Consider the following 26,915-nt stretch of genomic DNA (forward strand, 5'->3'; position numbering starts at 1 on the left):
TGTTTGTTTATCTGCACGAGGTCACTTGTTCAAATCACAAGCTGGGTTTCATAGATAATCCAAGGATTTGTGGAACGAATTGGATCTTCAATCCTTGGCTAGCGAAGATGTTCAAATAGATGTAAAACAAGAATACGAATGGTACTTTAGAAAAATACTAAGAAAGGACACAAGAGTAACGGCATGTAACAAGGTTGTAGGACACAAGAGTAATGGTATGTGACAAGGTTGTAGGACAAGACTAACGGCATCTAGCAAAGTTGTGACTCAGGTTAATATGCATGAAATGTAGAAAAATGAAGGATTTTGAATTGTTTGTTGCTTAAAACCTTTTGTTGCGTGGTTCGTTTTAGACAGGTATTTTTGAACACATTAATTTTTATATGAAGTGTTGGCGCTGCATGTTTGGTGTTGGTAAGGAAAGTATTATGTTTGGTAGCACATACAAGAAAGTTTTACAGTCGCATATATAGGAGTTTGATAGAAGCTGAAGTAAATAGAAAAAATGTAATACCAGCAAGGATAGGTAAGAGTTACTGATGTTGCTTTTCACAGTATTCAGTTATTACAATCTATATTTTTGTGTAAATATGAGTAAGACAGTCCAACAAAGGAAGTACTCTTCTACTTAAAGAATAAAAACAGCTTCAAAACAGCCGGATGCCAAAAAAATAATTCTTAGATAAAGATGACGCTCAATAGCCCTCTAATAAAATAGAGAAAATAGAGGAAAGTAATAATAATAAAGAGGAAAAACATACACGATCCACTGAAACTGATTTATTTTCAATATACCTATTATATTGCATAACATCGTGATAATTGCAATTGATTTTCTTCCCCAAATTGTTTACAGTAAAAAGATTGTTCTATATTTTCACAATCTTTTGCATATTTGTTGTTTTCTGCACTTTGCAAGAATTTAGACCATAGCAACCATATCCCTATGTCACTCCGTGACATTTTAAAAAAGAAAAAGAAAAAGGGAAATCAAATTAGAAAAGTATGAAATCAGAAATAAGTCTGTTTTTTGGTCAAAATCCAATTTAATCTACATTTTTACCCTGGTCAATCACCTATCGCGTAACAGAAAGTATAAACCGCTGGTAGAGGTAGCTCAGCTGGTAGGGCGACGGATTTATAACCCATGATTTACGGGTTCCCTACCAGCCCAGACCATCCCAGGTCGGCTAAATAGGTGTGTCCTTGGGAAAAGCATTTCGCTCCCATTTTCCCAGTATTATATAGCCAGTAATGTGTTGTAAGTGCCGTAAAACAAAATAGACACAAATATTTAACCATTTTTTTGACAGGGTCTTGTCCATAGCACACTCAATTTACCGAGAATAGCTATATTTATGTATGAAAAAAAAATTAAGCATAACGGGTAAAAGTCTCATCTGCTCGTTATTAGATATAAATACTGTAGAGTAATATATAACATTGACATGTGAATTAAAACTTTAATGCACAAACGAGGCCTTACGAATTGAGAATATTTGAAATAAATTAAGAAATATATCATCATTATCATCATCATCATTATCATCATCATCATTATCATCATCATCATTATCATCATCATCATAAAAAGTAAAACGGCTTCACTAAATGATCGGCTAATCTTTGGCATATTGCATGCCTATTTCTAAACTTTGGGTTTAATTTAGTTAATCCTTGTGTCCAATTGCCGAAAAACATAGCGGCCCACAAGAAGCAATAAGTATACAAATATGTTGGAGACATACTTGGGCACAAAGATACAGGCATGTGGATCACAATGAACAATATTTAAGAATATATTACAGAAGTATTTGGAAATGGTATCCTTGTCAATGACAACTAACATATAGGTCTCTTAAATCCTATTCACTTACCCGCATATTCCATTAAATAAACCTCAAGTCACAAAAGCAAGCACGCAAACACACACAGACGCACACACTCACCATATACAAAGGTAAATTACATCTGCTTAAAAACATCGGTATTTACAACTCCGCTCAAGCCACTATACAAAGATTGGCAACATTCGTAATTTTATTGCACATTAACACAGTTTTCAGCGAGAAATCTAAAGATTGTCCATTTTGCAAGTCTTGTAGCCCACCCGTTGTCAATCTGGTCTTGATGAATTTATGTTCGAAAACTTCTTCTGTCAAAGATACTGCATATGTCGAAATTTCGACAATATCGTCGTAGGTGTCTGTTTTATTTCTGCTCTCAGACGCTGTCGTATACATCGTCTACGTCATCGTCGATGTAGTAGCAATAATAGTAGTTGCAGTATTAGGATTAGTAGTAATAGAAATCGCAGTAGTAGAATTAACAGCTGCTGTTCAATAGCAGCAGTAACAGCTTTCATTGTAGCGGAAGGAGGAGGACATGTAATGGAGGAGTTGAAGGTGTGGTGTTCTTGTTCTCTTTGAATTGCAAGGTCAGTAAACGATACAATTGTCCAGCGATTTTTTGATTTCATGGTACAGTGAAATAGTTTGGCATGCGCAGTTATTGTAAAACTAATCGGCATTCCACATTATTTATTGCAACCTATTCATGCTTTATTTCCCCATGTAGTACTTCTGCTACGGGGATAGCCGTGAAAGGAAACAAAATTTTATGAATTATGTCATGGCAGTCTAAAAAAACCATTTAATTATTCTGGTCAATTTGCTGGAATGTCGTGAGGAAAAAGACTACTTTAGTTTAGTGTACGTCAAAAAACAGTCCAACATACGCATAATATACCAACTTACGATGTACCATTATGTTTTATCAAGAAGATCGGAGCAATGCAAAGATACACACACGTTCCTTTCAATTCTCAAAAATATCAATGTACAGGGAACTATTATCAATTATTTAACCGAACCATTGCCGAAGTCTCCATATGCTTGGCCAGTAATCAAATGCCATTTGCTAGTTTCTTAATTGCATACTTCTGAAATAAAATTAAAGTACAATACGTTTTCCTCGTCCATAATTGAATTTAAGCGACTGCTTCATTATGAACTAGTACAAAGAGTTTCCTTCAAGCAAACAAGTCGTTGCTTACAAATGTCCACACTATTTACTCATGCATGACGGTTCCTCGTCCATAATTGAATTTAAGCGATTGCTTCATTATGAACTAGTACAAAGAGTTTCCTTCAAGCAAACAAGTCGTTGCTGACAAATGTCCACATTATTTACTCATGCATGACGGTTCCTCGCATCGCTTACTTTGGCAAAATTTTCAGGAATCTTAAGGCACCAAGTAAAAATTTTAATTAACAAGGAAATCACTTTAGTAATTGTGCACTATTCGAGATGGCTTCAATAAGACATTCTTCATGTACCAGACAGATTTCAAGATATTTTCCACAAAGTTACATGGCTCTATCGAGGATGAAACTTCCAACGCGACTTTCTTAAAATTGCCAAAGATTCATTTCATACTTTCTGCACTAACGGAGTGATAACTTATTTGAACTGGGAAATTTCTTTTGGCAGAGATGTTCAAGTAAACAGTGCAGAGTTACAACCTAACACTTATTACTGATTGATTGTACCAAACGCAATGGCAGGTGGTAACTCATTTTGACTTATTTTATTCAGCTCCAATCTGTTGTACGTGAGAAATTTGTTTATGTATTCCGCACTAGTTAACATTATCAAAGCACAGTTTTGAAAAGATTGTTATTTCTCACTTAGCTTCAAGCCATTTAATTACAAGATTTACGTATTTCACCAGTAGAGAGCGTTCTAACATTTGAGACAGTATAATGGCATGACTGCCGGGAAAAAATTACAATACTGCTTGACAGTAAACCCAATGAGATCTTGACTTAGATGCATATGATTTATACGTACATCGTCGTATAAAGGTCATCGGATTTAAATGGACTGTGTCTCATAACGGACAGAGTTTTATACAGCACCGTTAGTATCACTATATACTGTAACATATTTGCATTCGCAGACATTAATTTACAACAAAGAAAATGAGTCAGTTCCAAGTATTGTCCGATAAAAATAGCACTTACTTTTAATCTAAAGTCAGAAATATTAAGAGACTGCAAAACTATTTGCACGAGTACTTCACAGCATTAAATGAAATGATGATTTTTAAATCTGCTTGAGATTCGACATTATTATTTTTCTTTTTTACTCTACACTTAAATTACAATACTGTTATATAAAATATAAGTGAAGATTTCCGTTTCCGTGTGCGCAATAGATCATAAAAACATTTGCACTTATTCTTTGACATCCTCTGAAATGGTTATCTTTGTCTGTGCTCACTGTTAAAAGAACTATACTTTAGCCACATCACTGTTATCTAATGGCCGAATAAACACTTCCGTTTCCGTTTTCTGCCGGGGTTCTAGGATGACATGCTCACTGCTTGGAGATTTGGCTGCACTCTGTAAGCCCGTGTCAGCGGTGTCACCGGAAGTGTACTCTTGACTGGGATCTGATGCCGGAAACGAATCTGCCTTTAAGGATTGCATAAATCTCTGCAAATTAGATGAGTAAAAGTTTTTAAAACACGCTTAGTTAACTGGTCTCGATAAGTCACAGTTCATTTTTGTAGTAATCCAAGGGATGTGTTTTTCACAAAGATGTATTTAGAAATGCAGGTATCAAATAAACTGCACCATATTTGTAAATTAACACTGAGTTTGATTGTCATGAACATTGCTGGTACATAAATATAGTTTCATACCCAAACCACGTAACGTTACTCGAGTCCTTGTTCAAGTATCTAGTACTGAAAAATGAGCCATCAATCAGTTTTTCATTAATTCTTATCAGATGATTTAAACAGAGATATAATGAGTTTTTTGCTTCCATTTTGTCTACAAGATAGTTTGTACTTTGTTCCATGATCGTTGCTAAAGATCTATTTCTCTGTCATTGTTCCCACATTATAATAAGCCAAATAAACACAGATTCTAAGTTTTATAAAATTTCTTGATAACTGATGTTAACATGCGGGATTCGCGACACAAAGCGACCTAGATTCGAATATTTCACAGACCATTCCAATTCGACTGTGTTTCTTTGCAAGATTCGTTACTCCGTTTGCCTTAGCAGGATATAACCTTTGATGTGTAATGAACCGCTTAACGGCACCCTGTCAATCACATTATATACCGTGATGTACTTGCTTATGCGTGTTAGTAAAATCAAGGCGTGGAGAAGAAAGGAGTGTGTCCATACTAATATTACAGCGGAAGCAATACTAATTGGATGAAAGAGAAGAAAGGAGATGGAGATGGAGGAGAGAACATGAAGAGTTGCTGAAGTTCTGAAGAAATTTTTCTCAGGTATACCGACCTGTTTAACGGTCCCTTTATTTGAATAGACTGCATGTCCAGCACCAAGAAATAAACCCAGGACGACCGGACCTGCTGCAATGAACCAGCCAAGCTTTTCCGCCCACCTTTCCTCATATCCAACTACCGGCCTCGGGTACACGTACACGGCAAAGTAGTAAACGAGCAATACCTTGGTGAGAAGAACACGACAAATATATAAACTCCTCTTTGTCTTCTTTGTGGTTGTGTCTGTAAGTATGACTGTTTAATTCGATTTTGAAAGCAAATACATGAATGCTTTAAAGGTTTTTTCTTTCTTTCTTTAGATGCAAGGATGGATGCTAACTAATAAGTAATGATTGGTGGTTGTTCCGCATTGGAAAATTTAAATCCACCTAAACATAAAATAAAATATGAAGTAGGGACTAGATGTTGTGCTCCAAAACAGGCCTGGTTTGGTATTGGCATCGATACAATTTCGTGATCGATCATCAGTTTTTGCTAACCAAGTCATGATCGAATTATAATCGATTATTTTGTTCCACGTGTAGTCTTGCAAAAACATCATCTATTTATCAAACAGCTTAAATCCAAAAGAGCACAAATGGCGACACTGAATTTTTACTAAAGCCGATAATTGAAATCATACTCGATTAATTTGTCATTTCACAAACTGTTATCAATGCTCTACCTAATTAATTAATCGTTTATTATCCCAAACAAAACCCCATAGGGACACGTGGGAACAATGCAGAGATATTTTTTGTTTACTTTATTTATTAAAAAGACGAGGCTTTACGTGGAGGACTTTACAAAGATATTTTTTTCTGAAATAAAAATGTGAACTGGGTACCTGGATAACTATAAAAATGGAAAAGTCTGAAAGAGTGACGAAAGCACCTCCTACTATAATGAAAGCTGACCAGCTCCGATTTAACCATCTAAGTCCAGAATATTGAAGTAGAAAGTACTATGGGCTCTAGAACATAATTACTATCGATCTCCATGATAGACATAGATGCTAATACTGTGTCAACTAAAGAGGCATCACATTATATCGTATTTACATCATCACAATCATTAACATGTGTTTCTATATTACGTATGCTAGGCAATGAGTCTGTTATTTCTTTGTTCTGATTCTCAGTGCATCAGAATGTATGTATGATATGCAGTACACCTCACAAAGGAACCAACTGATTGTTCGAATAACTGCTGCACGCGATGTCGACACTCACTCGCATAATAATGTTTTATTATATACTGAAGTGTGAACTTTAGACTTATTAGTGAAATAATTGTAATATTTTCTTATCCTATATTTTCGCATGTGAAAAATATATCCTTACATTTTTACAGGTGAAAATTATATCCTTTGTATTTTCACCTGTGAAAATATAAGATTTCCATGATGCCATGCGAAGCTTGATTGTGTGTACCTGCAACAACAAAAAATTAGTACTTTGTGAGCTAGAACAAACAAATAAGAGCTGCCTTATATATGAGGCACGAAAATTGATCTTTGATAAATTAATCTGATAAGACGTCGTTTGCGTATCTCTGAAGTTATTTCCCTCACTTCCTTAACGACAACGACAAAACCGCTGCAATGCATTGCTGATTCGGACATGCAGTGTTTTCAGATAGGGTCAAATAGTTTACAAAATGACAAAGATGTAAAATTTAGTCTGACATATTAGGTTGATCCCACCCAGCTGCAATCTTAAGTCACGCATATTTATGTGATCCGGATATGAAAGGCAGGTGAATTTACAAAAAGGTAGTGATGGTGAGCGTGTTGTAATGATTAGTTAGTTTAATCCTCTAAACTTCGATTCAGGAACAAGTTTGGTGTCCAATAAAACGAAAATTGTCTTTTTGTAAGTTTGAAGTTGGATATTTTTCATCTTATGGTGCCAAAACCTATACTCGTGGCTTCGTCGCTCGTTTAGATATCACGTTTTTGGTACCACACAATGAAATATATCTGGTATTAACGTAGAAAAAGAAAATATCCTCTATTGATAAGCCAAACAAAAGTATGAAAATGTTACAAGCATGCTGATTTAAACCAAGAAATTTGAGCGACATCAAAACAATAGCTTCTAAGTCATTTAAGGTAGCCTGCTTCAATACATTCGATGGTTATTGCACAGCTCGAAATGACGTCATAATTATATTAAATATGTCATCGTTATGACGTCACTTTTCCCAGTGTGCATCATAGCGATATGAACAATGGGAGAGACCAAACGCAAAATGATATGGATGCAACTTCTGTCTCTAATTCAGTAGTAAAAACGAGAACAAACACAACCCAGTGAAAGAATATTACAAAGCCAACGAAGAATATGTGAGACCTTCGGAATTTTAACAACCTGCTATGTCAAAAGGAACATTTTCAATGCAGGAATATTGCCAATAACCCCATGGTGTGAACTTTTCTAACTTTGTAATTTTTAAAACGTTGATTTGGGGAGGGGGGATTTCTTAAAATTCTCAAGTTTTGCAACATATGATCTTGTTAATCTTTATGAAGGTTTAGTTGTTCCTGTATTAATATCTAGTAACTCATCAATTGTTTCGCAAACATTGATCGCAAAAGGGGATAATTACACTGAGGACGACTCAAAACAAGGCCGACCTTGGTCAACCACTCTGTACAGGTCACTGTTTTGTTATTTTTATAAACGCCGTGGGAGAAACAATTGGATGACGTCCGATATATACCTACACTTACCGCAGTTATCAGAGATGACAAACCATACCACAAGCTCATGCAAGCCCTTTCTATCGGCAGGTATAGGAACTCTTGTTTTACTGCAATGAGGAGGAATACATCTCTTAAGTCAGAGAGAAAGAAAAGAAGAAAACCATGTAACAAGGAATTCGCCCTACATATAAGATTGTTTAAATGCTAACTTTAGAAGTAAATAAACCCACCTCTGTACATAGAAGAATGTGGAAATAGACCAGTCTCCCAACTGACGAAACGTTGGGTCTATCAAACCCCAGCATTTTTGTGCGCTGTAAATTGGTTCCAAAAATCTGGTTCTTATGTGATGCAATTCAGATTGTCTCCTGTTAAAAACCAGCTAATACAAATGTCCAGCCACAACTAGATTACAGTACATATGGAATTTCTTCATCTAGTAATTATCCTTTCACATAAATATCCAACAATTTTTATTAGTGAAATTATATACGTTAGGTGTAAATATTGTTCCATTGATTGTGTAACGTACATGAATCAAATTATGAGTAATGATTTAATATTAACTTTGTAAAATTCGTTGAATAATGTCCAGCTTTTGCTCGCCAAGGCTCGTGAAAGCTAGACATTATTCAACTCGTTTCATAAATTTAATATTAAATCATTACCCATCAGATATTAGCCAAAGCCAACGAACGCGCATGATATTCTTAAGTGACAAATAATACGAAGGTCACGTGTGATGACGTGAAACAACTCACTACAAAGCAGGTGAAGGAAAATATGTCGGAGCTTTATTGTATATTTTGAATTTCAGGGAAAAAAATAAGGTAACGTCTTCATGCCTGAGAGAATAAAATCTAGGAGTATATAATATCAATATAACTGAAGAATATAAAAAAAATAATGAAAACTGCGTAAAAGGTCAAATAACGCAACTGAGTTTGATAAATACAAATTTTATTGGCTTGCATTTCGGGGGTGCCTAGATCTAAAACAAACACGATCAAAAGCCTGGACTACACAATTTCAAAGTGAAAGTAACTGGCAGGTATATTCCTCGATTATATACCTGACTTTAAAAAATCATGAAATATTTCCTATTAACGCGCTTTAAATCGTAAAAGCTAAGATTCTGCATGATTACATAAACATAGCTGTGTATTACGGCAATCGGAGCTGCAGAATTTAAAATTTAATTTTCGTATTTGAACTCAAAATTAAATTCAGGCATTTCACAATGTGTTACTTAAAATGTGTTTTGCTGCCATCTTCAGTTGAATACGTTTAAAGCAAAAAGTTTGGTATAATTCAAAGATATCACGGTATGATTCGTCATCAAAAATGTATCAATTCGTGCATTGAAAACAACAACGGCCCAGTGTTGGATATTACTGTTAGAGCCATCTATTTGGTAATTAAAACAATTGGTAAATTATAATTTACCCCCCGTCCGTTCGAACTCTTCTCAACTTTAGAAACTGCAAAATCTTAAAGTTAGAAGATTGCGTATAGGCTTAGTTAGTGTATAGGCCATTCGTTCACTTGCAAAATGTCAGTTGAAGCGTTATCTTTATTAATGAAATTAGCTAAGTATTACAGATGAAATAAAAAATATCAGCCGTTTATACGCATTCATACCAACTTATTAATGGTTATTACTAGTGATGTGATTATGTTGTAAAATATGAATTTGTGAGGAAAATGGTTTCTATCTTTAATTAAGCAGGTATAAAGACCCGGTACTTACTGTATCCAGTTATGAAGGGAACTGTACTGATGATGACCAGTGTGAACAACAGGCGGTCGACATAGTCATTCACGACGGCATACAAATGGATTCCGCTCTGAAACGAAGGACAACCAGTTTTACATTGGGGATTGAATTGCATGTTGCATTAGATCTTTTAAATGTTGTATGATGATGGTCTTTGACTTTGAATTTGATCTCTTGCACAAATGGAACGCAAAATCAGCGAAAATGACACGGGAACAATTTTGTAACAAGAGATCCAGTAGTTCAGATATTGCTTTTTTCACAAACATTTTTCAAAAGTCACGTGAGTTTGGTAGAAAGAGACCAGCTATTTTATGGTTATTTTCTGGTATTGAATGCGCGGCTTAAATTGGTTTTTCTTTGCGAAAATTCAGATGTACTAGATGGTGCACTGGTAGAGATTCTCGAGGAAAAGTTCAAAATAGCAACGTGAACGGACTATTCGCGATGGACACATGGCCATACATTCACTTAGTCTTATGGCGTGCTCAACTTGTGATTAATCTGCACATTTTGATGATCATAAGTAAAGAAGACAGAACAGGAAGAAAATATGGCAATGAATCTAAACGTAAAAGAAACAAGAAAATTGACTAAAGCAAAGATAGGTTCGTGGTCTCGAAGCGTTTTGGTGACTTTATCTACGGTAGCATGCACATTAACTGGAAAATGCGAAGTTATGGCAGATTTGTACAGCTAAAATCTAGAACACTTAGATAAGAAAGGGTGACCCTATATGGTGGAATTGACAAAGAAAAAAGTAGAGAAAGTAAGTAATAATACCTGCGCTGCGAAAGGAAGACTCAGTAAAAAGGCCATGAAGCAGAAGACAGCCACAATACACTCACGTCGCTTGAAATAAGTCATCAGGAACTTGGGCGTGGCAGGAAAAAGATTGTCCATGATTGTCAGCAAATGAAGAGCCTATCAAAACATTACATGCATATATGACACTGTTCGACACAAAACTAATGTGAACTTGTCAAAAGTTCTAATCATAAACAGAATATTCTTTCAATAAAATGAAACACAAAGAACGCATTGTTTCCAGTTCTTGGACGGTAGTTCTCAATACGTGAACATAGTAACGAAACAGAAAATAAAAACAAAGAATTAGACGTGTGATAACATTTATAGGTATTTTCCCAGAAATTATTTCATCTAATTATTCTTTTGTTCAATATTAGTAAAAACATGGTACAATCATTTATTTGTTTAAAATGAATTGAAAGAATAATATGGCTGCTGCTGCTGCAACCTATAGTCTTTTTATTTATTAGTATCATTGTTATTATTATTATTATTATTATTATTATTATTATTAAAATGGATTTGTTACCTGATGAAGAAGGCCGAAGAGGAATATACAAAGGTACAGACAAAATGCTATAAAGGGAGATAACTCCAGCCTGTCAAATGATGCAGGAATAGCGGTAAAAAGAAAAGACAACCCTGCAAAAGACATCAATAACTTTAAAATAAGCAATTTCTCACTAACATTCCTTTGACGATGGAAACAGCTTCACAAGTACAAGTCTTACTTTCTTTAATGAATTATACCTACCAGCATATTGTCAAAGAGCTCGTTTCGAGTAACCAATCAAGTAACACCCTAAGAATAAGATATTAAAATGTCACGCTAATAGCCATTTCGTTAAGTTCCTGGCAAACGTATCTGGTAACTTAGTGATTCATGCGAAATAAAAGGTCTTGCAGTTTTAGAAAGTTGAACTTTAACAAACAATAAATAAAGACTGGTCTGCAAACGAAATAGATAGTCAAGGCACTTATTCTAAAATATCCTAAGTCTGTAGAGAAAACGATTGAATCATGCTTCAGTCTAGAACTTTCTGATATGTGACAATATTGAATAATACAGTTACTAATGCTTTACATATTTTAAGGAATGTAATCCTCATATTTGATATCTAAGAGTGCTCATTAAAAACGAAATTTATTAAATGAGTTAATTAATTTCTATATTTGTTAAACCTTGGTGAATAAATGATTGAAAGTAATAATCGAATTTAATTTGAAACTAGTACAAAAGCAAGTTTATATTTATCATGTGACGAAGAATGTTGATTTTATTCAACAAAACCGCAATAAAATGTACTGAAGTGACCTAGTCTCGACCTGATCAGACTGTACCTGCATAGAGAATTTGCAGATATCAGCCCGGGATATAAGTCCCACTTTCAGTTTGTTGACATAAAGTGGATATGTAGTCTCGACCTGATTAGACTGTACCAGCATAGAGAATTTGCAGATATCAGCCCGGGATATAAGTCCCACTTTCAGTTTGTTGACATAAAGTGGATATGTAGTCTCGACCTGATCAGACTGTACCAGCATAGAGAATTTGCAGATATCAGCCCGGGATATAAGTCCCACTTTCAGTTTGTTGACATAAAGTGGATATGTAGTCTCGACCTGATCAGACTGTATCTACATAAATACTTTCTAGATATCAGTCTACAGTAACGATCTCTGATATAAATAACGACCAGTGTGATCTGCCCTTACGTACGTTGTAGTTTCTACGTCATAATACATCATCGATGTCACAACATTTCGATGACGTGTTATAACTAAGAGCAAATTAAGAATTAATTGGTGTGTGTGTGTGTTGGATTTTTAACATAGCTTAAGCAATTTTTTAGTCATATCGTTACGATGTCTGCAATGTAACAGTGATGTCTAGCACTGGGGCATCATGCCGCAGACATGTAGCATGATGTCCCACCCAGTCACATTATCTTGACACCAGGCCGACCAGTCTTAACACTAACCTCTTAATGCTGAGCGCCAAGGGAGGCAGCTGTTAGTACCATTTTTGTAAGTCTTTGGTATGACTCGACCGGGGATCGAACCCACGACCTCCCGCATCCATTTTATATATATTTGTCAAGTACGATACCTTCAACAACCGCCTGGTCACAGTAAGTTTCATCTCCACACTATTTTCTGTAATATCAACACATGGTTCCAGTATGGGTTACAAAAGGTCACAATTCAGTTAATATTATCAATCCATGAAAATAAGTATTTCAATCCGAGTACACCTTACCATCATCCTGACTACAATACATCTACAACACAAATACTGAACAATTAAGACTTTACATGGATAGGGTAGGGATAATATAAAGTCCCTTGTTTGTTACCTGGTTTGATTCCATTGGCCGCTGCAATGAATCCACCACTGTCACGAGGATCAATGTAAGGAACTAGTGCAAACAAAGCTACTTGCGGAATAATACTGTACACAAGCAGCTGCAGAATCCATGCCCTGCAATAAACGGTAAATACCAATTCAGTGCATTATTATTTCCTCATGAAGAAAATTTTCATCAATTATTTGTGGTTTCTCTTAATTTATTGTGTATAAAGCGCTTACGACGGTGTGAATCTTTGCCGATCATAATGATTTGCTTTGGGGTTTATTTTAGTACAGAGAAGAAAGCTAAATCATTGATAAAAAATCTTGTGTCTAATTTTGATATAGCCACATTGGTGCCAGGCGTTTTGATAGAGATGATGACGTTTATTTCTATAATAAGGATTGTGCCCGTCGTTGGTAAAAATAATATTAATGATACTGCTGTTGCTACTACTACTACTTCTACTACTACTACTACTAATTGTTTGCGGTCCACACAGACATTGCGTTCGCGTCGCACAATTTGCATTTACTCTTGTTAAGATAGGGTGTAACAGGTTGTTTTGTTAGTTTGACAATGTAGTTTCCTTTTCTGACGGAGAATGTTCAATTCATGTAGCATTAAACACACTAAGGAAGTGAACTGAAGCTTTGTTCCTTATCCCGTCTTATTTGATTAAATTTATAACAGCATAGTAAGTGAAACATTTTTTAATCCGATCTTTGTAACATTTTTTAGATAATGTTCTGGTTACAGTTCACCCTTCAAATGGCGTACACATACTAGTTAGCGAACTCTTGTTTTTCATGCTTCAAAAGAATTTGCCGATGAGAAATCTTCCGAAGCAGATAACTAGTCTAAAAATTCTCATCATATGTATGCTCCTTTTAGGGACAGACAGATATGTCATAAAACTGTATCCGGTGTTTCGATAAAAGATATTATTCCAGACTTGGAAATCTTACTCGAAAATGACGAATGCAGCCTTCTGACTGTAGAATATATTTTATTCATATGCTGAGCCAAGTGAAGTATGCAGCAAGCAAATCACTTATCAGTGCAGTAGAAATCAAATGATCGTCATCAACTCACATCACCGAACATATAAGATTGACGCAAATGTTTGCAAATCAGGCTAATTTTACAAGCATAAGGCAGATGCATAGAAATGAAATCGCAAGACTTCAAACACTGACAGGTATTTTTATCTTCTCATTTTTAAAACTTTCAATTATAAATAATACTAGTAGACTGATTACTCCGACTAACAGACCCATAAAAATAATATATTTTACAAAGACACGTTCTCATAAATATATGATGTTTATTTCCCATAATACACCTGTCTGTGTTAGATAGAAAGACTTCTAATGTAAAGTAATTCACCGCTCGGATGAGTACGGTGACTCCCACTTGCCATTTTTGCCTGAAAAGGGCTGTACTCCAGCATATTATATTGCCATTTCAGATTGCCATGGCACAAGGGCGATACAGATTGAGACACGACAAGGTCTTTGGAGAGATGGCAGAACTGATAAAGAGAGAACGACGGAAAGTCCGAAGCCTAGCGAAGTCAGATCGATGGTTCTTCAAAATTTTTAAAGAGGGAAAAAGAAATCTGCAACAAAAAACATGCTGCAGGAATATTTTAATAAGCAAACTCATGGGAGATGAGAGCAGACCAGGTGGAAAACTCATATTCGCAGACGTCACTTCTTCCAGACGTCGTCATATGGTCTCAGACTGTAAACAGGGCCATCTTGGTGCAACTGACCATCCTGTGGGAAGTTCGTACGGAAGATGCATATGAAAGGAAGAGGGAGAGGTACCAGGATATGGAAGAGAGCTGTAGGGCAAAAGAATGAATACATCTGCTGTTCCTGGTGGAAGTAGGGGGTTTCCTGCAGTCGACATGTAGGATGGTCATTGCACCGGGATTAAGAGGAAGAGCACGGAACACATCAGTGCAGACACTGAGAAAGGCAGAAGAGAGAGAGAGAGAGAGAGAGAGAGAGAGAGAGAGAGAGAGAGCGTCCATTTGAATCTGGCTGTGATGTGAAGAAAAGAACTGGTAGCCAAACACAGACGGACAGTGTCAGATCAATAAATTCGTCCCGCTATATGAAGAGCATACCGAGATAAGGGGCGAAACACTCCTCGAAGGATGTTAGCTTGGTTGATGATGTCGGTGCAACCGTAGTCCAAAAGTATATCAACGTTGTCAATCAATAGTACAACAGCATACATTACAATAGCCGACTGACGAATCTGATCACCCAACTAGATGTGAAAGTTTAAATAATTTCCGTGTGTTTTGATTAGTCAAGTTGTCAGACAGGAATCCAACGGGTCACGTCGGTCATTTACACTACATCCTGGTAGCACATGAAATTTCAAATCTGTATAAATTCAATATCATATATAAATCACCGTTTCATTAAAGTAGAATTTATTTTCTTCTTCAAGATAATATTTATGCAATTTGTAGGTGAAGCAATTTTCCTAGGTGTCATTTATCTTGGATGATATTCAAAACCGTTTCATTTACAATGAACGTATAAAAAAAACTATGAGAACTCTCTGCAGAATTTTCACGAATTTCATTGTTGCAAACATATAAATTTGCTATATGAAAGCGTGCAAGTCATTTTTCAGTAATCAAGTCGTAGAAAAAACTTAAGTGGTTCAAGTGAACTGCGGATCCTTTTGCTGCAAATTACTATGTCAATATAATTCAGAGGCAAATTTTAATTGCGCAAAGACAGCAGATGTTGTCCGAATGGAACTCCTTACAACTGTATTCCAGCAAGGTTTTTATGACCTCGTTATAAAAGAGGAATAACCATTTGGTTTTGCTGATGTAAAATAAATTGTCTCATATTGAGGAACTTTGAAGATAGCGATTTAATATATTTCTTTTGAAATTATAAAATAATTAGAGAGAATTATGGGTAAAAACCGATCGTCTGGATATGCTTGCTTTTGAATGTGCACAGTGATTGGACAACAACTTTATTTGTACCATCTTCTCTCGTGATACAATGATTACAACGATAGAGTACACATATAACCTGGAAACATGTATGACACCTAACACCAATATTACATAAATGTAAATCAATAACATACACAAAATCACACACACACACACACACACACACACACACACAAACACACACACAAGGTTTTGTAATATCTCGCATTCAAGGAACTCAAGTATCTTTGGTTGGCTTGTTGAAAATGATTGCATCCCAGATCCAACTGAAACTGTGCTATACTGAAAAAGTCAGGAGACGGAGACTAATTTTAAGAAAACATACTATCATGAAAAGAGTCATGGCTAGTTTCATGTTTCGTTGTTTTGGTTACAGGTTCAGACCCCATACAGAATTGTTTTACATATATATGCAGCTTAGAGGGGTAAGTAAATACACACAGACGCACAAAGAAAACTGTAATAAGAATTCAATACTGCCAATACTTACGCATTTATAATGTACTTTCGATGGTATAGTTGAGTTCCCAGGGTTGGTAAGATGCCAGACCAAAGTCCGACGCTGTTGATGTGAAGATGTAATGCGTCCACCCAGGGCTGCAAAAACAGGCGAACAATTATCTAGCCATTAAACATGTTGCATAATTCAATACATGCAAATAAATTAAAAGTCAAAAGCAATATATAGTGCTGAAGTTCTAACAGTAGATACAAAAGGCAGTTGTTAGATTTTGTACCCAAGGGCGCCCATCGGACAAAATAGACATGGCCTCAGAATTCCAGATTCTAAGGGTCTGGAACCACCAAAACTAAAATACTACCAAAACCCAGGCCGCTGACCAAGAGAGACATGAAACCACGCTCCCATTCATATTTCAGGGGCCGCTCAAGCCCCACTGGACGGCCTAAATAATCCAGCCACCGTTTAAAAGGAGTCCACATCACCATAATTGTGACTAATAACCCAAGAACTGCAAACAGTAAAAAGCATCTGCTGGTCAGATTTGCAAACCTCAAGGAAAACCATATAATTGTGCAATGCACACAATGTTGACATTCAAAATTGCTTTGAGCGGTGGCTCAGGCCCACAGGCCACGCCAACCTCACTTTTGTAAAAAGAACTTGGTTTACACTATCTTTAAAATGAACAGTATTGACGATGAAGAAATATGGGCTGTGCTAACGGAAACAGAGAGGAAAAACGCAGTCTATGATGGAATCCAGATTGAAAACTAATAAAATACATGCCGATTCAGCCCATAAGAATATTTTCAACGTGCTCTGCTAAACGACCCATGAGCTGACGTTTACGGTAAAATGATCAAGAGCACCGGTCGGTGGAGTTATACTATCAACGTAATTTCGCTGTTATTCGACACCGTTAACTATCCAGACCTTCCCTTCATGGTTAGAAATTACTAAACTGAAAAATGGCGATTATGTATCAGTGAGTTCTGCACCATAGCATGATTAAAAAAGAGCGTTTGTGTGTGGAATATCAACCTCAACACTCTGGCTGAAAGCATGAAGCGATAATTTTGCTCTTTGAGGATCGAACAAAAATCGCTGCTTTCGCACGTAACACAGAGCGCCGCTATAAACCCCTCATCACATCAGCAGGTTTAAGTGACACTCGAGGGTGTTCAAAACCAAATGTATGACCAGGAACAGGCACGATACAAGCAGTGGTAGGAGGCCCTAAAGAAGATGTAATCTATCTAGGACTTCGCCGTCTTGGGCTAAGCGGCCTAAACGTACTTCTAAAATATTGTTGGCACAGCAAGTGCAGACATGCTTGTTTTAATTTTTATATATAATTCCGTTGGCATAATATCGCAAGCTAATGGATGTATGTAGAGTCATGGAGCGCGATTCATGGCGTATCATGAGATGCGAAGGGAGACTAAATTCCTGGACTTATCGCTCACTTGTTGGAGAGAGCTAACTTTCTCATGGTCTGGCGTGAATGTTCATCATTGATGCAGCAGCTCGCTGCCTGTTTTGGAGGCACGCGCTTGTAGCCTCTGCCACTCTCAATAACTTTAGTGCCATTGAAAAGCTGGTTATTGTTATTTGGGATATAGCGGACGATCCGAACGGTTAGCGGATGGCAAGCAAAAGCAAGTTTTGCACTGCTGAGCTTGAACTTCCCAAACAATAAAGCACAACAAATTGTGTAGTTTGTAATGCATAGATACTAAACTTGCGCTGATATAATGCAGCCCGCGATGTTATTGGTAGCCACTCAAATATCACAAGATTTTGCTATGGCGTGGCTCAAAAGCAAGTGGCAAATTTATCTACCAAAATCCCCCGCCGAATTTGATGTTTCAACCCCTAAATAGCTGCCCCAGGCCGATCTATTGTTTTATCGTACGTCAACGACAAGCTTGGACCACACCAAGCGCCATAAGTTTTGGACTGACCGTGGTTGATGTGGCTCGCAGTTACAAGAAGGCCAAGCCCTTGATTTATCAAAGAACCTTCCCGTATTTACGGGCTGAGACCACTAAAGTGGCCTCAACTGCCACAGGATGACTCTGGCCAGGAGTGTGTGGGTGATATGTCACAGCTCTTAGATAAGCACACCATGTGGACAGGTTCACATGTACTTTTGCTTAGCGGATGATTGGAAATCAGTACTGTACGCCCAGAAGATATTATTTGCAGAAGAGATCGCAAAATAGCGAATATAAAACGCAGCGTTGAGTGGGTGAGATAACTGCACGTTGATGTGATGGCCCTAATCAGTAACGTTACGCAGCTAGTTTTCATAGTCATACTTGAAAGTCGTTTCGACTGGGACAGTGGTGTTTTCAGCCACAGCGCAATACAAACTCTTGGACTCAAACGCCTAGGTACAGATCTGGAGCTCTGGAAGGAGGGCAGCCCCGTGCAACCGACTCTTGGTGGTCACTCAAGGTCTTCACTGATATATGTTACACTCACGGCCAGCTCTCAACGAACTACAGCTTTTGTATGAAGATGCGCAGCTACCACCGTCTAGAGTTCTTACTCATCATATCATTCGTCGAGGTCAAAGTGCTCGTGAACTTAGTTACTACATGCCCGGGTTGTGATGCTATCTCTGGTAATCCATTGTTTAGGGTCCAGTAAAGATAGACTATCTTTGTTTATTCAATAGACTCCCATCTTGTGGACATTTCTTTTTAATAAATTATAGTGTGCCAAAACCATTTGTAAACTTGTATTCAACCTTCTCGTTAGCTTTGATGTAGACTGGGTGGTCCGTAGGATATTCACTCTTTGTTGTAGAGGTTAGTATCTTCAGTCATATTGCGATAGACATCTGCAATCTCAATCTGCAGCAGCAGTGTCACTTTGAAGTTTGGGCGATATAACTTAATTTGGCCTTTGTGGAATGAACGAAAAAATGTTGCTGATAAAAATGTTCTGCTTCTGAAACATCTAGTCCGGTCAGGCTGCGCAGCTTCCTCACCCTCAGACCTCAAGAGATCCACCCTGATCCGATACCATATGTTCTTTCATGAGTTCCCAAATACTGAGTGGCTCATCAACTTGAAGACAATTTTTCAAACTCCGATGTTATCTTGGTTCTGAGATCGATGTTGAGCTGTACTTGCTTGGTCAAAGTCCAGTGCCCGGTGAATCTTGGTTGTATGCATTCAGAGCCTATCGTACAGATGGGCGTTTAGGTAGTGAACCAAATGTGCTTGAAAGAAATGTTGCGCTTTCAGGGAAATTGCCTCCAGTTCGTTCACCAAACCGCGCTGGAACATGCTCAACCAATCCTTTTGAACGATCATCGAAGGAGCCAGCATATTGCTGGCTTAAAGGTTGGTTATTCAGCTATTTGACATTCCGCTGTCCTAGAATGGGAAGATTAGATTGTACGCTTTCGCATCTTAGCATATCACCCTTGAAATACCACCATGAATTCCCTACTCAATAAACAGATGTATTTTGGTGTCTGTCAGCAGCTCAATTTTAACACCAGTTATCCTTGCTTACACCAAGCATACTATAGTATTGAGATGGGTCAAGGTAGTAGCGTTGAAGTGAATTGTTCTGAAATGCTTGAACACGCTTCATGAGCGGCTCAGCGGTATTTTCCGGTAATATGGAACTGGTCTGACACGCGGTCGTGACCAATAAACGTGGCACAGATGTGGAAGCTTCATAAAACTTCCTGTAGTCGTCTTTACTCGACACCATCCGCGTGGGATTTAGCACCAATTTGCTTTCGTTTAGTTCATGCTCGAGGCTCTGGATGAAAGTGCGAACAGCCTCACTGTCTCTGTATGACACTGGCTGTTGGGATACTCCATTGCAAAGGACGACCAATTAGATGAAGCTACAAGGAACTGGAACCAGGTCAATGCTTTTCTGACTGATGTTTTTATCGAGGTTGATTGGAAGCACTAACAGTAAACGTGCTTTCTATGTTTGTTATGTTGTAGTTGCATAACATACGGTTTAGATCTTGTATCGTTTCATTTGTGGCTCTTTCCGCCATGTAGGCAGGTATCAACAGATCAACAGTGTGTGGCCGGACTGCTCTTGCACAGGTCAAACGCGGCAGGTAGAAGCAATGTTTCCAACCAGACATTCATTTTGTGTTTGCATTATCAGATCCTTTCTTAAAACATTTTCTACGCTAGGTATTGCTTCCTCTAGCTGTACCACAAAACGAGGTCAAACTTTATGCCACAAGGCTCCCAAGCTCTTACGAAACGAACGAAATGATAGTATGTACTCTAGGACTCATAGCTTCTTGAATGTCAGGAACGGTGGTGCGACAGTCTTTCACAATCGCATTGATTGTGCCTGGCCGCTCCGCAGAGTCAGGCAGTTGCAGATCCGGGTACTGATGAAATATGCCTCTAAAACCCTTCAAGCGGATTAAATGAATATCTGTCTATAAGTATGCTTAGTACGTCATCGATTAGCTATATCTGTTACGCATCAATCGCTGGTTCTGCTTGCTAATTTAGCAGGGTGTTGGAACAGGATTTTATTTTACCGTACTTGCGGCCTTGGGGTTCGGCAGTGGATCAGTTTTGGTGGTCCCATACCTCTGGGGGATGTTGGTTGCCAAGCTCTTATTAAGGGTGGGCGCCTCTTAGGTAAAAAATGTTTAACAACTCTTTTTCATCTTCTCGAACACAAAATAGGACCCGGATTCATGACACTATCGAAACACAAATCTTCATTCATGAAGAAATGTTTAAACTGTTGATATATGTAACTATGCCGCAAGTGACGTTAGAATCACCCAAATTTCAGTTGCACGTAATTATTTCTTTTTGTTCATTCGTGCAAAGTTTCACTGATATTTAGATGATTCTTAATTTTGGAGTTTGTGTCAGACTTAGATATTTGTGCTCAGTTTTGTAAATCCGCGCCAAATCTGGCAAATTTAATAGGGAACTTGATGTCGGTAGGACATATTAGATACAATCCTTTTTCACTTGAAGTGAAGATCACAGAAAAACTGAAAGAAGCCTTAGTTTAGTTATATTCGAAGTTTCTTGCAAAAACAGTGACATATCATTGGCGGAATTAGAATAATTTGAAGCTGTCCCCTCCAAAACCTCCATATTTTACCACTGAAAATTAGTTGCCATTTTCTTTCTTATTGCATTCTAATAGTCGGAACTTAGGAAGATCTATTTATATTATGTGATAAAAAGAGTTACCAGGGGACAAATATATCCAACATTTCATTACGTCCCGATACATTTTTGGCTTGTCTCTAGCTTGAAGGTTCACTTCAATGCGTAAAATATATTTTACCTTTTTAGTCCATTCTCGTAAATAACTGAAAAATATATACTCTTCATTTCTGAATAAGAAAAAAACACAAATGGTGATAAGAAAAATACAAATGATGATAAGAAAATAGGAAACATATCATAATTAATAAAAAAAACAACCGAAACTATATAATTGCAGAAGAGATAATACTGTTACAAAATATATAAAATAACTGAAGATAAATTAGAAAGATGTGATCACCTTTAGCAGATTTGAATGACGTAAATTCTGAAAGTTATTACAGAAGCCGCAAAAGATAAGTAGAAAGAAACAATTATGAATAAGGCTCTGAATTTAGAAACCACGATCCAAATCAAGTGTATCTTAAGTCCAAACATATCTACCGGAGGACACAAGCGTGATTCGAATAAATTATTCTGCACCATTCTACACCAAAGAGTGCCTCTTCCGAACCCCGATGACATACCCGTGGTGATCCCAGCTTACTCTCTACCATATCGTGGATGTTGATCTTTTCATCGTGTGCTTTGAAAGACGCTCTGTGTTGTCCCGGGCTTCCAAGGAGTCGGTTGATGGCTCCGCTAGCGCCCGGAATGGCGGCGTAACCGTAAATTAATATGATACCCAACATTAACAGCGTGAGCGGTGTCAAACCATACACTATCTGAAATCACAAATGATGAAGGCTTCAATATGTATTCGTTATCAGCATGAAATCAAACATATCCGTGACATTCATATTTTAATTTTTTTTTATATAAAAACTTTCAAAATTCTTGGAAACAATTTTGTCGAGACCAGAAATGTACACCTGAACAAAACACATTCTATGATGCATATGATGTGCCCAATGCCGTGTTAAGATTTCTGGGTCCTTGCGCCTTAAAGACGTCATTTTTGTCCTGTAACGCTCGTTGGTTGTATCTTTTTATGGGAAATTATGTCCTGCACATAAAATCATATATTTATAATATCTTGGATGAGAAAAGATGTAAAATAGTTTTGCAAATTTGTCCCAACATATGCTAACATATTTTTGCTTTTTATATTTGTGTAAAGAAGCTGAAGAAAAGTTTTCTTCGAAGAACTAGACATTGATTATTATTAACTAGTAGATATTTTAAAAAAATTTAAAATCGCTTCATCTCTATATACTTCTTCTGGAATATCATGTTCTGGTAACTACTAGTAGATTTCTTCAATTGCAAACGTTTGTCATTTGATTAAAAAAAAAAACAAGGAACTTTAATTAGAACAAGCATAGCAAAGTTTTAAATAACACTTCGCTATATCTGGATTTAAACTTGCTCCTTTTCGTTTTAGCTCATGCTTCTGCCTTTGTTTCAAACATGCGTTTGTGAACAGTGAGTTACAAAAGAAAATATTAACAGTGAATCTTTTATGATGCAATGTTAGATTTACATTTTCACTCTTAGCTATTTCTAGGTTTCAGCTTCTTCTTGGCTTTGCTTTGTTGTGTCAAAACCGACATTGGCAAAGATAGTACTTTTTATGTAAACCTTGAGGTGCACGATGATCGTATGATTGTCAAAGAGTTAAAAACAATGCTTCTTGTAGTTTTGGATTTTGTAAGGTATTTGATACTTCTGAAAAATTGTAAATCATATATGAGTAATTGTTATTTGCCATAAGTAAGAATACACAAACAGAAGGGCATAAACTATTTAAGAACACGGAGACAAAATAGACAGTTGTGATTTTGTTTAAGGAGAGCTATTCCAGTTGCAAGTAACTTTTCGAGAAATTCGCTCTGGACAAGGTCGAAATTATCAGATCGATCAATGTCGAATCTCAGTTTACTCGGCATTGTTACATCCGTATACACGTATCTCGTTAGCAAAAATATTAGCAAATACTATCTTAATAATTTCCAACCTTAAATATTTAAATATCGAAAAACGTGAACTGGTACGGGATTTTGTTTATCGAATTGATGTCTCATTTAAAATGCTTTGAAAACTCAAACGAAACGTTCCCCCGTTTAGTAATAATAACTAATGGTCGTTAGTAGTTGGACGTATCCATTAAAATATAATTACATGGATCGAGAAACAGGCAAAAGCAACGTGGTTAAAGCCCTCGAGTCTTTCATTTATGTTGTTTCTGTCTCGAGTCTTAAACGACACATATCAGAAGACAGTGTAAAATGATGATTTTAATAACACAAACCACTAGACAGTGCAATATATTTGATTAATATTCAAATCTCATTGATCCATGCATTACTTTTTCAAAACCAACTGTTTTCACTAAACAAAAGGCTGCCAAGGATGATATTTCTAAGAGATCTGAAATACACACACTAGTACTGCTCATTGAAAATGGTATGCATCAAACTAGGAATCAAAGTTTTGATCATTCTGTAAATATTTCACACATGAAAATCATCACCACATAACTCCTTTTATTCCGAAGATCTACAATTTGAGCATTTTCAAGACATTATGTTTTGTTTGTCATGAATAAAAGGCGAGCGTTTCCAATTATAACTTTTTCTCACAGAGTAATAGGTAGACAAACTGTCAAATATTCGGTCTGGCAAGGTAATTGTTATAATTGTGGTCCATATTGAAAGGTTTTCTAGCCTAATATTGACCCCTACTTTCAAGCCCCATATACACCTTTCACATGGTTTTAATGTAAAACAAAATGTAACTAACAGAGAGGATATCTCCCATAAGTCCAGCAATGTAGGATTTTCAAAATATAGACGGTATTTGCGATCAGATATTGAAGGAAATGTTACCTTGCCGAAGAAAGCCGTTCCCCTCACGGTGACGATGTAAAGAATAGTCCATGTAGCGAGCAGACACAGCGCGGCGTACCACAACAACACCCCACCTTCTCCAATGTGATCTGTTTTCTGCAGAAACTTGTCGCTGTAAAATTGAGCAACCATCAATTCTTAAAAAAAAACACACACTATTTTTCCATTGTTTTCATTGCTAATGTGGCAGATAGCAGTTCTGTTTTCTGTCTCTTTGCAGACAAGCACGACCAGCCAAAGCAGCCATTGGAAGGAATCAACATAAACTACTATCGTTTCGGATTGAACCTAGAATGCGCTTGTTGAATGTGTAATATTCAACTCTTAAAAACTATCACCGATCGTTTGATGACTAAAGACAGTTTCAGTCTTAGCACGAATTTCAAATCCCACGATTGATTCCAACTTGAGACAAACCACACTTATTTAGATAAACGGTGACGATTCATCGTTGTGTGTACAGTTTTGTTATTTTTATATATAAAAAATAACTACCTCTACATGGGTGAAAAGTGTTTCACTGAAGGTGTAGTTTTTTTAAAAAAATGGACATCACGAGCACAGAAGCTCCCGAAGTATCGGGCAGATTCTAACTGTACCTTATTTGTTTACTTTACTTTTTAAAACGAGTATATTGTGTAAGCGTAATTTAAATCTGGGAAAAAAGTATTTTTTTTCCTCTATGTTTTCGCTCAAGGCAGAAAAAGAAATGTTACGTTCAACCAAAAGTGATATTAACAGAAGCTCTGGATCTCTTTCAAATTTATTTGAACGATGACGTAATTTTTCATCCCATTTGGTGTATATATAATCTGTGATTTTTTTTCTCACGATAAAATCTTGAGCCGAAAATGCGATGCATAAAAGTTTTATTGAAAACATTGAAAGAAAATGATGACTATGGATGTATGTCGTAAACAATAGGATTATTTAATAATAACGAGTAATGTTTAGCTACTACATGAAAAGTTGTTGACAAGTTTCGTTCACTAAACATTTACTCTTTCAAGCAAAACGTATATAAACATATTTTAGTCATTGTATCAATGCAAGATGATGGTATATTGCTAGATTTAAGAAAGAACACAAATATTTCGTGTGAATAACCATTTCCCTACAATACATTCATAACATACCCGGTATATAGACAAAAACAATGAACAAGCAGACAAGTAAATTTGTTCTAAATTATGAAAAAATGGCAAAGCAAACGGCAAAAAATAACAAGATATACATTTCTACTTACTGAAAATACTCATCCGACGGACTGTGGTATACTTTTTCGAAACTGAAAGTTTAAAACAACTATTATGAGAAAAATGATACAGACAAAAACAGAATTTAGAGTGTAATGTCATAAAATTAAATGTCGTTTCTTTGTTACACTAGATACCGGAATCGTTTCTTTCCAACATGGCTAACTCTTCATCCCAATCAAAATTAATGCTAGCATATAGACAGCAAGTTTGAAGAAATACAAAATCAGGAAATACGTTATATTACAAGAACCATTGCGGTAGAATATTGTTCGATGGATAAAATTTACGGTAAACGCAGTATTGTGAGAATGGCATGTATAAATAAATACGATTCTTGCAAGATTTTAAACAAGATATGATTCATCTATCAAGTTTCAAAAGTGAGATAAGAAAGCAGATTGTTTTCAATGCTGTATTAATGAAGAGGTCAATCGGAGCCTCCGCGTCTCCTTGACAACGGGATTGTATCGCATCTCCTCGTTATGACAAAAACGAAACAAACAACCAATCAACCTACTAACCTAAATGAATGGTTTCCATGGTTACTTGCCGACCAGACGAAAGGGTAGACCAGGGAGGCGAAGGTGAAGTAGAGACAATAGCTGAGCTCCACGCCGTGCAGGAGAGAACGAATGAGCGTAATTAATAGTAATGACACAGCGACACCTGTCCGGGAAAAGAAAAGAAACGTCTTCAAGAATTTGGGATATAACTCTCTACCTGACTCTTAAATCGCCAATTTTTGCAAGAAACTGCTCCCCAGTTGGCGCACGTGCTTTTCTCAAAACACCACAACCTCCTCAAGCTGATATATATAACGTTTCTTAGGAAACGCATGCTCTTGTTTTCACCTCATGTTTCAGGAGATCAGCAAAGTAATGGATAATATAGAATTGCCAAGCATTGAGCCCAGTCACTCTGGTACTGTAATTGTTAACTTTATGTCTTCTTTTTGCTGGAAGGGGAGGGAGAGGAAAAATTAAACCCACAAAAATGACATCTATAAACAAGGCTGACTCGAGGTCATGTGGTCTATGTACCTACGTCACTGGAGAGCAGTTTGTATTTACAGCAGTATGGTTCATGGTTAATTTCTGCAGACTTAGTTCCATGGTGACATACAATGTTCTATGTAACGTTTAGACAAAGAAAAGT

At 36.7% G+C, this 26,915-nt stretch overlaps 1 protein-coding gene across 1 annotated transcript in view; it reads right to left on the reverse strand.

The window, feature by feature from the left end:
• Positions 1–760: 760 nt before the first annotated feature.
• Positions 761–26,915, reverse strand: part of LOC149795718 (sodium-dependent proline transporter-like) — a 71,220-nt gene continuing 45,065 nt past the window's right edge. The window contains exons 3-14 of the mRNA XM_089965612.1: positions 26,282–26,426; positions 25,748–25,789; positions 24,481–24,613; positions 22,180–22,377; positions 16,443–16,549; positions 12,961–13,085; positions 11,133–11,245; positions 10,577–10,717; positions 9,767–9,863; positions 8,044–8,123; positions 5,323–5,493; positions 761–4,499 (exon numbers count right to left, since the gene is read on the reverse strand). Coding sequence (XP_089821738.1) covers positions 4,296–4,499; positions 5,323–5,493; positions 8,044–8,123; positions 9,767–9,863; positions 10,577–10,717; positions 11,133–11,245; positions 12,961–13,085; positions 16,443–16,549; positions 22,180–22,377; positions 24,481–24,613; positions 25,748–25,789; positions 26,282–26,426 — 1,556 coding nt within the window. The 3' untranslated portion in view covers positions 761–4,295. The remainder of the gene's footprint in view (positions 4,500–5,322; positions 5,494–8,043; positions 8,124–9,766; positions 9,864–10,576; positions 10,718–11,132; positions 11,246–12,960; positions 13,086–16,442; positions 16,550–22,179; positions 22,378–24,480; positions 24,614–25,747; positions 25,790–26,281; positions 26,427–26,915) is intronic.

Source organism: Sinohyriopsis cumingii, chromosome 7 (genome assembly GCF_028554795.1).
Source record: "Sinohyriopsis cumingii isolate HCF-2022 chromosome 7, ASM2855479v2, whole genome shotgun sequence".
NCBI classification, from domain to species: Eukaryota; Metazoa; Mollusca; class Bivalvia; order Unionida; family Unionidae; genus Sinohyriopsis; species Sinohyriopsis cumingii.